The 14,963-nt window shown below is 47.1% G+C and overlaps 1 protein-coding gene across 1 annotated transcript; it reads right to left on the bottom strand.

Annotated features, from left to right (window-relative positions):
- Window positions 1-295: 295 nt before the first annotated feature.
- Window positions 296-14,383, bottom strand: LOC128425046 (chondroitin sulfate proteoglycan 4). Its single transcript, XM_053411533.1, has 22 exons — window positions 14,203-14,383; window positions 12,474-12,637; window positions 10,804-11,892; window positions 10,301-10,711; window positions 10,101-10,222; window positions 9,872-9,980; window positions 8,445-9,773; window positions 8,057-8,149; window positions 7,302-7,802; window positions 6,991-7,119; window positions 6,329-6,514; window positions 6,071-6,253; window positions 5,809-5,985; window positions 5,529-5,727; window positions 5,317-5,448; window positions 4,802-4,977; window positions 4,527-4,713; window positions 4,198-4,369; window positions 3,632-4,049; window positions 3,378-3,530; window positions 2,326-2,907; window positions 296-2,140 (listed from the first exon to the last, which is right to left on the bottom strand). Exons 1-22 carry the CDS (start codon window positions 14,264-14,266, stop codon window positions 1,016-1,018), a joined length of 7,701 nt encoding a protein of 2,566 aa, XP_053267508.1. The 5' UTR covers window positions 14,267-14,383; the 3' UTR covers window positions 296-1,015.
- Window positions 14,384-14,963: the final 580 nt, after the last annotated feature.

The raw sequence follows: 14,963 nt of genomic DNA, 5'->3' as shown, positions 1-14,963 counted from the left end.
GGGATCCATTGTTTTTAAGTATTACAGTGGTAGTATCAGCTGTTCAGACTGGTCATGCACCGCAGACTGAAGGGGAATGACAAGGTGGAGAAAGCCCCTAAGAGGTTTCACCGGAAAGAGTTTATTCAGGATCATTTACGAAGAGTTTGCTGTAAGTGTCACGGTGCATGAATAAGTCAACATACATCAGGAAACTTGTTTTGAGGACTGGAAATCACATCATCATTGTGTCTTTGAGTGTTGAATGGCTCTGCTGGTTACACACACACACACACACGCAGGTCTTTAACAGACATCATTTATTAAAAATAAAGTTTTACACAGTGCACGGCAAACAAATCCAGGCATAAACAGGGTCAAAGGTGAAGTTATGTCTTTACAGCTCACTATGAGTTTATTAACACTGTACGGAAAAGTGCAGAATGGTGAATGACACCCGTGCACGAGCAGTAAATGTATTTTGCAATAAAAGCTGACAGTACCTTTGTTAACGTGAACAAACACCACTATGATTCAGCAGCTGACATTCAAGGAAGTAACACAGCAGCTTGCAGGGGAGCGATAGTTAGACTACAAACTCCCATTTCAACGAAAACCCCAAATTCAGCTTCATCAAATCGGACAGTTTGTTTACTAAAGTCTATGTTTGAGTTCAACACTCGGTTCCAAAAATATCCCACTTCTTTCATCACTATAGGCGTTGCACCAGTGTTTTGATGAATCAGTACAAGACGTTTTGTTACCAAATGTGCGTTTTGACATAAAATACCTTTTAAGGACAATTAAAAATGGCAGCCTAAGCATAAATAATAGACTTTGGGTAATGTTCTAAACATGAAATAACACTTTTGTCAGTCCAAAAAGTTCAAGTTGGTTCATCCATCATCATTTTTCTACATGTCTTCATCAAATGTGCATATTTGTCTCCTCTCTTCAGCTCACAGCAGATCATTTATACCCCTCCCACTAAAATACAGCTCTAAGGCACAGTCAGTTTCTCTTTGAATCGCCTTCATCAGACCCAGTACTGGTCGTCTCTTAGAGTGGGGGACCTAGAACTCACAGAGGTCTTGAATCCTGTAGCGACAGCTGGGAATGCATTACGACAAATCACATTATTTCTTTGATCAATGGAACCACGTCTAATATTCACATCGCCAGCTGCTCTGTCAGCTTCAAACGGCCCCCAGAAAGTCATCCCGGGGGCCAGGCTCTTCCTCCTCCTGGGACTCATGGGCTCCCTCGGCGAGGTGGGGCAGCTTGCCGGGCCGAGCGGGGTGACCACCACAGATGGCATCGCCACGCTCCGCTCCGGCCGTCCCAGATAAGGACTGTCCTCAGTGGGCAGCACCACCGCGGCCAGCTCCCGGAGGAGTCGCTGCCGGGCCTGTTTCTCCTTTCGGCGGCGGAACACCAGGATCAGAACCACGAGAATGATGATGAGGAGCAGACAGGCCAGCAGCGGCAGGATGATGAGGAGGGGGTCGGAGGCGGGTCGAGGGAGGACCTCCACGTGAACCGCGTTGGCGTCGGGAGGGATCGCCGGCCCGTGTTTGTGTGAGATGAAAGGAGGTTGGGGTTGAGCGGCGTGAGAGTGACCCCGACCCGCTCCCTCCGCGGCGCCCCCTGACCTGCCTCCATGACCCCCGCTGCGGGTGTGGTTCCCCCAGCGGCCGTGAGGCCTCAACCGGGGCTGTGTCCGGTTGTGGTTCTTATGTGACAGGATGTGAGGGTGCAAACCCACCTCGACTTCACCGAGCGTCGTGGATCCCCCTGCTCCCCCTCCCCTCCCTCCTCCGGCAGTCGTCCTGTTCTGCGTCGGAATAGGTTCCGTGGTGTGTTTGCCACTTGCACCCTCATCTTTATTTACACCGGTCGGACCGTGATGCATCTGGTGGTGGGGCAGGATGGTGAAGTGAAGCTCGCCCTTCGCCGGTTGGACATTTCCAGCCTTCACGAGGAAGATGAAGGAATCGTTGAGAGGTCTGGCGGGGGTGTGGCCCTGAGCGGTTGATGTGTTATCTTGGAGCCGGTTGTCGCCGTCACTCAGAGTCTCTTCGATGGCGACTCGGCCTTGCAACACGTCTCTGAAGGTGAACGACTTCAGGACCTCTGATGCTCGGGTAGGGTCATAGGTCATCTACAGACAAGCACAGACAGGCACAGACACAGCAGAGGGCAGAAGAGAAATTAGATGGTTGCTGAAAATATCACGTTGTATAGACACAACACAAGAATCCCTCAATCAAGGCCCAACAGTCCCTAAAAATTCGACACCAGGTCCAATGTAGAAATGGAGTTGAGCATTTTGTTGTTGAGTTTTACCTTGACTAGTTTTCCATGTTTTGGTGGCGACAGAATCTCAAACACCGGGTCGGCTCGGCTGATTCTCGCCAGCTCCGAGGCGTCGATCATGGCTTTCCCCAGTTTCACGGCGATGCCACTGGGGACTCTGACCGGCTCCCTCAGGTAGATCAGAGGCCGCACAGTGACCTTCACCGTCTGTGCCGTCACATCTCCATAATCGACACCAGGCGACGAGGCCGACACTGACACTCTGAAGAAGTCCTCCGATTCGCTGAGATCGGTCATGTGATAGACGACTCGCCCGAACTGCAGGTCCTCGTGGCGGAAGGTCGTGACCTCCAGGTCGTTGATGGCGATGCGCCCGTGGCGAGGGTGCGTGGTGACCGTGTAGGTGACGTTGGCCGGGCTGCGGCCGTTGGTCCGAGCTGCCAGCTGCTCGGTGGTCAGGACGACAGCGGTCCTGCCCTGGACTAATGACAGGCCGGTGTTGTTCACCATGGAGACTGAGGGTTTAATCACCTCCAGGCCGAAGAGCTTGTAGAGCGGGCGGTGGTGACCGTCGGTGACATTGAAGTAGAAGACTCCTGTTGAAGCCTCACCCTGAGTGAGGGAGCACCAGGAAGGAAGAGAGGATGAAAGAGAGAGGAAATAAACGACAAAAAGCACAACACTAAAGTTGAGTTTTCAGTGAAATCACAAGAATTATAAATATCTGAACATATATTTATCAAGCAGGTTTAAAAACCCTACAAGTTGGCGACAGCAAATTCAAGAAAATAAAACATTTACCAACAATTCCTATTTACTTTATAATGAAGCCATATGCATTCATATGAACTGTTGATTGTGTGTCACCTCTTTTTAAGAGAAGTTTATAAATGTGTAGCTGTAGAGGGGAATTGACAAAGACTGTTTTTTCACAGCTCATGTGGGGAGGATTTGTGTGTCTTTGGCGGCCCCTACAGGCAATATGACAACAGTGCAGTGGCAGGAAAGTAACAGACTGTAATGCATTAATTAGGTTTTTAAACGGTGATGCAAATTCTCCGTGATGCAGAGTCCCTCCTCACCTGCTGTATGAAATGCAGCCGGCCGTGGTTGACGTCGTACTGGGTGAATGAGGTCACAGGCTCTGGTCTCTCCCCCAGCGTCAGGTAGCCGTTGTTGGGTTTACTGATCACGAGGTAGTGCAGCTCCTCTGGAGGGTTGTCATGGTCCTCAACCTGGATACATCAGGTATAAAACATAGCAAAAACATTTTGTCAATCAATGTTTCAGGCGATTGATTAAAATAACTATTAATAAAATCTGTTCAGGGACTCACATGCAGGTAGTCTGAGCCCAGTACGACTCTCTCTCCGACCACCACCTTCATCCCCGGGGTTCTGCTCCGGATGAGAGGCGGCTGGTCGTTGACTGGTGTCACCGTGATGTTGAACGTCTCCGTCACTGCCAGGCTGTCCTGGACTCTGCCATCAGGAACCGCTTCGAGTGACGGCAGGGGGGGCGATGATATCGAATAGAGAGGGGAATAGGAGGAAGGGGAAGAGGAGGAATCAGAGGAGAAAGCAGACAGGGATGATGAGGAGGAGGAGGAGGAGGAGGAGGAAGAGGAAAAGGAGAGATCCAGAGGAGCAACCCAAGCCTGGAACGTGAAGCTGTCACTCAGAGTCTCAGAGTCGTCGTGGATGTATGTGATGCCGAACTTATTGAGGGTGATCTGTGAGAAATCTGGTTGATCTCTGGGGAAGGATGAAAATAAAAAAGAAACCAAGTTTGTTTAAATAAATTATCAAGGAAGTTTATCTCCCAAAGGATCACTCTGGATAATTTTGACCCCTTTTGCTCGTGGGTAGAAACTTTGAGGCATGAAGAAATGAATCCCAGCACCTTGTGAGATTCTGTCCTTTCATTGACAGAGCCCCGTGACGTGGAGGAGAAATCACACGGTACAGGATGTGGTGGTCTTTCCGGTGTTGATCGGGAACTTTCCCCAGGAGATTGGAGGCATCGAGTTTCGCTCTATCGATCGTGACCCTGCCTCCTTCTGCCACCACAGCACCTGAACCACAGAAACAGTTTGTTTGTATATTCTTCCTCACAACTGAGATGAGATAGAGTCAGTGTGAATAAGCAGCATTCAATCTACTGTGGCTGCAGAGTCTACAAATCTATGAAAACAGAAAATACAAATGCATATAAAAGAACTTGAACAGTACCTGCGTTGTTCAGTAGTCTGGTGTTGTGTTGATGATGTTTGTTAGCGAGGTAGGAGACTAAGATGGTGAAGGTGTGAGGAGGCAGGAAAGCAGGAGGAGAGGACACGGTGAAAGAGAAAGAGTCCTTGGCCGACCATCCCACCGACTCCGGGTTGTTCTGATCGTACAGGACGACTCCGTCATTCACCTGAGAGGACATGGAGATATATACGGTGGGAGAAATGTTTACCATCTCATTTTACATTCTGTACAACTCAACATGTAAGACCTCCTACCATGCTTTGCGTGAACGTAGAAATGTCCTGCGTGGAGTTGTCGGGCATGCGTCGGAGCAGGCGGCCGAGTTTGGGAGGAGCAGTGACCGCAAACACCACAGAGTGGTTTCTCCTGACATCGCTGACATCATCAGTTACCACCTGAAGCTCCTGCTCAGTGATCGGTGTCACAGAACCTTTAAAAAAGTAAAAAAGACACAGTGGGAGGAGGCACTGAGTTAACTGTGGTTGTTTGCCTCCGCCCAACCTGTGCAGTTTCAGTCTATATACACTTTTTTTCCAGATTGGTACGAGGTCACTGTGACCTTTGAACCTCCTGCCACTGGCTGCTACCGGCATGGAGACATAATGATCAACAGTGGGTGCATTTATGGATATTTTCCATCATTTAAAAACCATGTGTTTATCTGAACAGGCAAATGAGATCCTAAAGACTCCTCCACTTAACCTGCACTTTAGCAAGTACCACAGATTTGAACCAGAGGGCTGTTTTGTGCCTGAGTTAGCTGATGTACCTGGGTAGACCTCCAACGGATGGTTCCTCTGCAGAGTGAGGACCAGAGAGTGGGCAGTCGTGCTGAAGATCTGACGAGGGGCAAAGTTAACGCCATCGTTCACCTGGAAGTGGAAGCCACCAGCCGGTGCACCTGCACAAAAAAAGGTCATAGAAACAATGCACTACTTCATTTACAAAACTTTAAATCTGCCGAGCTTCTCCTCCGCTCACCGCTGTGCACAAACACCAGCTGTCCCCTCTGTATGTGACCCTGGGTGAAGTTCAGGATGTGCTTGGACGGGGCGGTCCTCAGAGCCAGGTGGCCGTTGCTGGGCGGCGTGACAATGAACTCCAGCCAATCAGAAAGAGTGTCAGAGTCCTCGGCGCTGAGGTCGTCTGTGGTGATTTCTGTCACCGAGCTCACCCACACCTGAGGACACAGGACGGAGGATGGATGGAAAAGGACAGGAAAGGGTTTTATCGTATGGAACACTTCTCCTTCACCTCTTACCTTCAGACCCCGGTTGGTTGTAACGACAGGAGTCTCATCGTTCACCGGCGTAACGCTGATGTGGGCGGTGCAGGGCAAACTGTGCTTGCCGATCTCTGTCTGATTGGCCTGGAGGGTGAAGTTGTCGCTCTGTGTGTCGCTGCCGTCGTGGATGAAGGAGATGTACTCACGTTCCAACTGGAAAGTCACAATAGTTCATCTAAATGCACGGAAGGATAATCGGTTGATCTACTCTAGATGTGTTTTTTGTGTTCAGTCAGACCTCAGTGTGCGTGAAAGCCGTGATGGGCATCCCCGGTATCCGGCTGTGCTCCAAGTGTCCGTGTCGTGGTGGGACGATGACTTGATACAGGAAGTTCATGCCTGAGAAATGGTGATTGGCAACCTTGACGATGTCAGGGGTCAGCGGCAGGGATGACCCCTCGTCAAGGGTCAAGTCAGACACCTGAAAAACAGAAAGTGTGATAAATCTTATAGTTTCATTGAATGGTCACATCCATTCTAGACGGACAAACTGTACCTGTAGGGGGAGCAGGAGAGGAATGATGTCGATCTCCAGCCTGATGGGTCCGACCTTTGTGACCCCGTTGGTTGCCTCCAACAGAACCGAGTCGTTGATGCTTCCTGCCGCCTCCTGATGATACACCATCAATCCCTGGTTCAGGTCGCCCTGGGTGAAGGAGGTCGTCTCCTCTTCTCTGTTCCCCTGCGAAGGAACCAAGAGTACAAACCTATTGAATTCTGTGTTAATCTTTGGACCCTAAGATGCAGAAGTTCACAACTTCCTGGGCCAAGTTTGCTCTCGGTGAAAGAGGAAAGTGACAGGAAGTCTGGATGAAAAATAAAGATTGATATCAAGCTTCTTATTTTTTTGCAAAAGGAAAACTTGGACGTAGATTCATTGTTTTACACACCTTTTAAAACTAAAGATTATATTTGAACGGCTTTTTTAAAACTTCACAAACCATTATTTATTTTTCTAACTCAAAGCTTGCATGCCACACGGGTCAAACACCCCAGTAATCACCCAGTTCTCTGTTCCCATTAGCTCTGCGGGACCTTTTATTTTGTTTGTGGCTTCGGAAACACAATTCTCTGCTCCAATTAACTTCCTTTCCAGCATCCGCACGGCAAAACACTTCCAACACACCGAGAGCAATTAGCAGTAACAGTTGGCCGTACCTGATGGAGCTGCTGTTCCCCATTATTCTGGTTCTCGTTAATGGGAGAGGACCTGTGGAGGAAACCAAGGGTGGGAGGACTCTGGACGGTAAATAGGATCTCTGAGGGTTGGCTGTCCTCGTGGATCACCTGATGGTAAGAACAGAATCAAATAATGACCATGGAACAAAATAAATGTCAAAATAGACACAATTGATGGATTTAAATTGTATTAAATTCAATCTGTATAAATCTGCTATAGATTTAGATATGATCCAGTCGTAGATGTGAGTATTTTTGAGTTTGATGGGTGTTATAGTGATTTTACTTGCCTCTAAATGCTCCCTGGTGATGGAGACATTCTGTCCCTCCTCCACCACCACCACACGGTTACTCATGACTGTTGGCTGCCTCTGATGACTCTCCAGGTAGATTTTTACCGGCACTCCAATGTCCAGGTGCACCTCCCTCCTCCCTCTGTCCGGTTGCCTCTCGTTGCTCTTCTCCCTGGCTTTGGCCGTCACGTTGAACCAGTCTGACAATTCCTGGCTGCTGCCATCATGGTGGTATGCCAGGCGCCCCGCCACCAGATCCCACAGGGTGAATATTGAAACTGCATCTGCTCTCTTCACGGTGTCGCAATCTCCGTTAGCAAAGCAGAGGGCGCCGCGTTTGGGGGGAAGGAAGACCTCGAACGTCACCTCCTGTGGGTCTCGGATGTCCAGGTTGCTGAACACGCTGAGGTTTGCAGAGCTCAGGGTCGTGATCCCTCCTCGCTGGAGCACGAGGCCAGTGTTGTTCTCCACTTGCAGGTATGGATCCTGGGCCATCACCTGTAACAGCCAGTTACACAACAGAGACAGAAAGTAATTACAGCAGCAGTAAGAACACACATCAATATCATCACAGGCTTTTTTTATGTCAACACTAAAATACTATATATTGAACTACCAGCAAATAACTTGTAGAAGTATGAATGTTGTTTGTTCTTTGGCAGCTTTTATGATTTTCCTGCCTTCTCTTGATTCTCTTGATGCTCATGGAGTTTTCACTTAAGACACATTCTGTGTGAAGACATTATAATCACCTCCAGCAGTGTTGAAACATAATGTTTCCCATCAGATACAAAAAGCACGAAACGCCCGAAACTCACTCCTCTGTGGACAAACAACACCTTTTTCTGGAAGAGGAGAGAGAAAAACATCAGCATGGTAAATTTACAAATACATATATATATATAATGTACATCTGGATTTTAGGGGGGTTGATTGTTGATTTATGGTTAAGACATCTTTTCATATTGTTAATTCTACTGTTAAGTCACCAGGGTTTAAATTTTTTTTTAAATTGTTCGGACATTAAGGGCAACAACAAACACCTGAATAGTAAAACAACAACTCTATATACCTTTGCTTTAGTGACTTATTCCATATTCTACGACCTGGATGATGAGGAAAAGATAAATCATCCCTAACCTGCTCAAGGTCCCGCTGTGTAAACTCGTACAGTTTGTGACTGGGATTACTGGCCAGCACCAGCTCTCCCATGGGAATCCCCCTCCGTGTGTAAACCAACCACTCGTCCTCGAAGTCCGAATCGTCGTCCCTGTAGCGAAGGTCGCTCAACGTCACCAACCTCTGGCCATCGCGGGCCACGTGGAAAACTTTATCCACGACCCTGACAGGTCTCTGATCGTTGACGAGCCGCACAGAGATGTTGAAGGTGTGTTCGGCCGTGTTTCTCTCCTCCTTCTTGCGGGATTGTTTATGCGGTTTATAAACCAGGATATGAAATGTAAAAGAGTCCTGCTTGGTTTCGCTGTCATCGTGAACGTACATGATCCTCTCCTCCGTAATGTCCCGATTTGTAAAGACTGCGATGTTGTCGTTAATGGACGTTGAGTTGGAGAGATTGATCCTTCTGATCTGTCCATGCTTAGGGCTCACTGTGATGTTGTACTGCACCACCCGGTTACTTGCTGTGTGAGTATAGAGGATGTCTTTGGTGAGGACTTTACTTCCACCTTCCGGTATTGAAAGGCCTTCGTTTACAACAGTGAAGGCCGTGGACTCAGTCTTGATGTTGATTCTGAAGTCGTAACTTGTCGAGTTGCCGTGCGTTGAAAAGACCTGGAAGCTGAAAGTGTCTCTCGTGTCATCGAGGAGCCTGTTGAACAGCTCGTACTTCAATAAACCGTCGGTGATATTCTTCTGGCTGAAGGTTGAGTTCTTTTCTAGAACGTTGGTGTCCAAAAGCAGTCGACCTTTCTTTGGTAGTGTAAGGAGTCTGAAGTAGAGGTTGTCCTCAGTGAGTCTGACCCCCTTTGAAACCACATGGAGGTTCTCGGGAGTGACGACAGCCGACAGAACACCGCTGACCTCCATCTTGCTTCGCGTGACCTTGAAGTGGATCCAGCGCACCGTGATGGGGACAACAACCTCCTCCTGGACCAGGGAACCGATGCTGATATTACATTTGAACTGATCAGTGATGTTGTTCTGAGTCTGAAGGCCCCGGAACGAGCTGAGGTATCGAATCCGTTCTTTTTCTAGAAGTTTTTGGGAGAACGAGGTCGTCGATTTCCAGTCGCCACTCGAGTGCATCCGCTGGATCTCACCATATCGTGGTGGCTCTATCACGTCATATTGGATTTCTACCGCCTGATCAACCACATTTACTTGTACTGCAAGGTGACTGGTAGTGATGATGGAAGCCTCGCATTGGTTCACCTCCAATCCTGTGTTATTCACCAGTTGGTGTTCGAGTGCCACCGCCATGATCCGCAAAACTACCGTGTTGCTTAACTGCAGAAAAAAAGAGAGGAAACAATGAGCCAATACACACAAAACCTGGAAGTTTCTGTTAGTTTATTTTAGTTAAGGAAAGCTGCTACATCACTTACCTTCTCCCCATCGCTGACCCTGAGTGGCAGCCTGGTGGTGGAGACCCCAGAGTGGACAAAGCTGATCTTCCCTTCCTCCAGATCATTTAATGAAAACAAGTTAACGGCCCTGGAAAGATGCATGTAACCCTGTTAACATGTTCTGTTTAAGTCCCTGCTCTACACTTCAACTACTGGTTGTAAGAAGATTTGTGAGGTAATGTAAAGCCTCACAAGCCAGAGCACCAACCTCTCTGGGTAATCCTCGTGCTGAAGGTGTCCGGCCTCGGTGTAGAGTTCGCCAAGGGAGCTGAACATCAGCTCTGCAGGACTGCTGTCAGGGTCCGACACTCTCAGCACATCTGTTGTCAACTGTGGACATTGAGGATGAATTCATATTTTAATTTCCTTATACTAAATTAGCACGAATATTCATATCATATGTCTTACCTGGCGTTTGGACTTCTCCAGCAGAGTGAAAATATTTCCCTCTGGGAGGCTGAGCACAGGCGCATCATTGACAGGACTGATGCTAATGTCAAACCGATGCAGACGTTTGCCCTTCAGGAACACAGGAAGCTCTTTCTTACTGGAGAAGGTTGAGAACATGAAGAAGTCGTTCTGGTCCTCTGAACCACTGTGAACATACATCACACGGCCCTGCCACAGGTCGAGCATACTGAAAGTCTTGTCATGCGCCTCGGCTCCTATGGTGATCGTCCTCTCTTGCTCCACCTCTTCTAGCGTTCCCTCAGGGTCTGGGCGGAGGTCGAGCCGGAGCTGACCGTGAACAGGCTGCTCCTCAATACGGAAAAGCAACTGGGAAGGATGGAGACCCAGTTTACGAAAATTCAGATTCACCTGAAAAGGAGAGAAAATAGAAACAGATGGTATTTTATTATTTATGTTTAGGAAAACTTAAAGTAAGAACTGCAGGAGACAAGAAATCCTACCTTGATGTGTTTGGGCTCCAGCGGTGCTCGGCCTCCCTCTGCCACCTCTAGCTTTCTCAGCAACAGGAAATTAGGGGTCCTCTTATTGGTGGTCACTGGCTGTGAGGTTGTAATAACCAACTCAGGGCGATCTGTTGGGCTGTTGGTCGTCCCCATCTCAAGGTCTTGTCCCATCTTACAGCCCACGGTGATGTCCTTGGTGATGGTGGCATGAGGGAGGCCCGTTCTTTGAGTGTTCACCCTAATTTCTCGGAGGCAGCCTTTAAAAGACGAGGCAGAGAGCAACCCAGCCTGCTGCGCAACTTCCCTTGTTTCCTTATCCAGTCCTCCGAGGAAAAGAGGCCCTCTGAGCTGGATGGCCTGGAGCTCCGGACCCAGGTTGCCCTTGATTAACTCCTTGTCTACCTTGAGCTCCAGGCTGTAGGGTAGCAGGTGTAGCTGGACGGGGTACCAAGTGTGGTTAGTGGTGACATGTGTTAGAGAACGCAGCTCAGTTTTACTCCCCTCTCCATTTCCTATTGTCGCCACCAGGTTACCGTCTAGGATCTCTATCGCAACAAACCCACCCTGGTTGTTGGAGCTGTACAGGACTATGCCATCTTGTTCTCTCTCAGAGGGGTGAAGATCGAATTCAAACACACCTTCCTGTGGTACATCCCATGGGGGGAGTGACATGAACGCTTTGGAGCTGAAAAAACTCACAGGATCTTCTTCTGTGGCAGAAAACTGCAGATTACAGCCCAGGGATACCTCGTGGACTTTCTTGTACGCAGAGTACCGCCTCAAACCGGTCAGCAGGTTATGTTTGTTGAACACCACTTTATCCACACAACCTCTAAACCCAGAGGAAACGTTGAGAATGTAGGGGTGGCTCAGACCAGCTGCCCCGCCAACAAAAAGTCCATCCTCCACGGTGAGCTCCAGATCCGGTCCTGGCATATGGAGGCTGGTGCGAGAGTTGCGGTCCACGGTCATGGTGACATTATGGTGGTCATGGGTCAGCTCCATAGAGTGCCAACCCAGGTCATTAAGGTGAATGCCCGTTTCTGTGCGTAGTAAACGTTCACCAGAGCCCAGGTCTAGACGCACCTAGGGGGTGAAGGAGGAGGTAGGGCAGGGAAGGATAAAACACATGAAGTAGAATTTTAGTTTTTCTATTTTCTTTGCACAAGGACAAAGTATAAGAGAAGAAGTTTAGGAGAAGTATCAGAAAAAAAAAAGTGTGTATGCATATATTAAAGAAATATTCTGTTAAAAAGAATAATCAAACTATTTCATGTATAGCTGCCTCGCCTTGTTCATTGAGCTTTCATTAAACTATGTGGTCTTCTCTCTTAACATGGTCATGAAGAAACTTGTTCTGAAATGAAGCCAGTGCCAAAGGATTTATTTGCTTCCCCCTCTGCGAGCAATCTGACACCAACCTGTGTGAACTGAGGCTTCTCTCCTCAGGATAGTAAATGCCAACATATATGAGCTAAGATGGCCCAAGGGACAAATACTTTCCTCCTGGTTAAAGGTGCGAGGTTTCGTTATGTGAGCCTCAGACAGTTTTCACTTTGACTGCCCATGACAAAAAAAAATACTTCCCAAAACTTATATATATCCTATCTGTGTCCTTTAAATTGCAATTGAACAAATACAGTTTGCTGTCTGCTTCGATAACCTACCTGCAGAAAGCCAGAGATCAGTTCCAGCAGCAGGAAGTCTCTCTGACCTGCTGCAAGAAAAAGCAGCCCTGCCTGACTGGAGGTTCGAAATCGGACATGGAGCAGGTTCTGAACGGACGACTGCACCGTTCGCAGGTGGATGTAGCCGTCACCGTAGAATGACGCTGTAATAAAGAATGAAGGAGACAGGTGAGAATCTGAGGCCAAAGTTGTGACCAGAACAAGTCTTTAGTGGAGATTATTTGGCTTAAAGGCCTTTGTGCTCCATGCTGAGATATTCTAACCCTTAAAATGTATTTACATGAATCTGTATATTCATCTAATAATAGTCAAACTAACATTTAGTAACCAAACACCCGAGCAAAGACAGTTTGGGTTAATCTGTCCTGACTGTTCTGTCAATGTGGAGTCGACTCTGCACTTTAACCTACTATCTGAATTCAATTAATGGCTGCTAATGTACTGTGAAGTGGGTCATCCAGAAACGGTCACAGGACACAGACTGAACTTTCCTTCCGTTCCCCAATACAACCTGGAGTTCGGCCCCTCGGAATGACGTCACACCCAAATAACCGGAGTTCAAATCCAAACGGCTGATGGGTAAAATGTTTTGATCGATCTGACCTACAAAGCAGTGTTGAAGCACTCTTTAAAAAATGACTGTGTATGTGTGTGTGTGTGTGTGTGTGTGTGTGTGTGTGTGTGTGTGCGTGTGTGTGGTGAGAGGGATGTTTCAAATTAAAAAACATTTTTGCTTGTTCCACTTATTTCAATAAAACTAAATGTATTCTCTTAGTTCTTCTGTTCTAAAATCGAACATTATTTTATACTCTAACTTGTATATTTGCATCAACTTTAAACCTTCAGAAGCTTTGCTTGGGAAATGCACTGCCAGCCAAACTTCAGGTTTATAATTAAGGATATTATTATGATGTGTGTAACGACTGGTTCCAAACAGAAGTCCTCAGTCAGCAGGCTGCCGGCCCAGCATGCCGCTCTGTGTTAAAGCCTATAAGCCTGTGTCAGTGTAACCCATATCTGACCATGTATCTCTAATCTGCCTCTATGATACCAGTGAACACTGGATTATTAATAATCCTCCTTCAATTAGAGACACCGGTGAAGCCATGTCTCATGAACAGGTGTAAGGATTACAGCCGTGGAGCAGCAACAGATTGTTAATAAAAAATATTCTGTACATGCAGCAACTTTTCAGATGGTATTAAGTTTTGATACTTTATATGTATGAGGCAGTTATTTATTATTAAGAGGACTGAGATTTAGGAATAAATCAACTCCAGAGAAAAAGTAGTTTTATAAACTAACATTTGAAGGGTCTAGGAATATTATGTAGAGTCAGATGTGCATGTTCCTCTGCATAACATAAGTAGCTGGAACCAACCAATCAAATTATAGTCCAGTTTCCTGCAGCATACTGACATATACATTAAGAGACAGTATTCATTTAATCAAAGGCTGCACAATACTCACTTAAATTGGAAGTAATTTACTTCAGGACATTATAATATTAACTGACTACACAAAAACAACATTAGAAACTATGGATCTACAAACTTGGATGGGAGACAAACTTTTAACAGTGTTACCAGTTGCATTATAGCAATGCACAAATAAATTCAAAATAAAGTTGCAGCTGTACCTTCTTCACCAGGTAGAGAGGAGGAGGAGGAGGAGGAGGAGGGCTCTTCTCTCCCCTGCAGCAACTCACCTCCGTGAACTTGTCCTGTGGAAATCAGCAGCAGCAGAAACACATCAGCCACAAAACTCCCCATTGTTGTTCAGGCCTCTTTTAACTTGCACTCAGCTGAGAGCAACATCTGGCTGCCTGACGACACCATCCACTGACTCCACTACTTCACTGAGCAGCCCTGACTCTGCAGCCTCCTCTCTGGATCCCAGCCTTTTAGAAAACCTGTACCTGAGAGCTGAGACCACAGAGGTGGAGCTCCACCCCCTGACCCTCCCCTCAGCAGAGCCAGGTGATGTAACACCAATCACCAACACAAGGGGGAGGTGTCAACACGTACACTTGCTTCATAGAAAGTACACCAGACTGTGTCTTTATATTTTATGTAAACACTCCATAATACAGGTTTTTCTGTTAAAGATGCAGATGAGGCTTAATTACAAAACCAAATATCCAAGTATCTTCTTAATTATAATAAATAATTATTATCCCATCTCCCACAGGTTCAAAATGCAGCATTAAGAGGTTCAACTTAAAAAAGCAACAACATCATTCTGTCTTTCTATTGTTCGTTCCTTTCTTTACTTGTTGTCTTTATGCTAGGTGCATTAGAAAAGTCTGGGGACATCAGGTGGGCAGGTGGAGTATGACAGCTTATCGAAAAAGTTCTCAAATAAGGAACCAGCACACATAAGTCTGGTTACCGTAAAAACAGAGTGTGCAGTTAGTAAATGAACTGAAGTGAAATGAAGTGACTTCCAGATGGATGTTAAGATTGAAAA

This window comes from Pleuronectes platessa, chromosome 19 (assembly GCF_947347685.1).
Source record: "Pleuronectes platessa chromosome 19, fPlePla1.1, whole genome shotgun sequence".
NCBI lineage: Eukaryota > Metazoa > Chordata > Actinopteri > Pleuronectiformes > Pleuronectidae > Pleuronectes > Pleuronectes platessa.
This window is presented reverse-complemented; position numbering and strand designations above follow the sequence as displayed.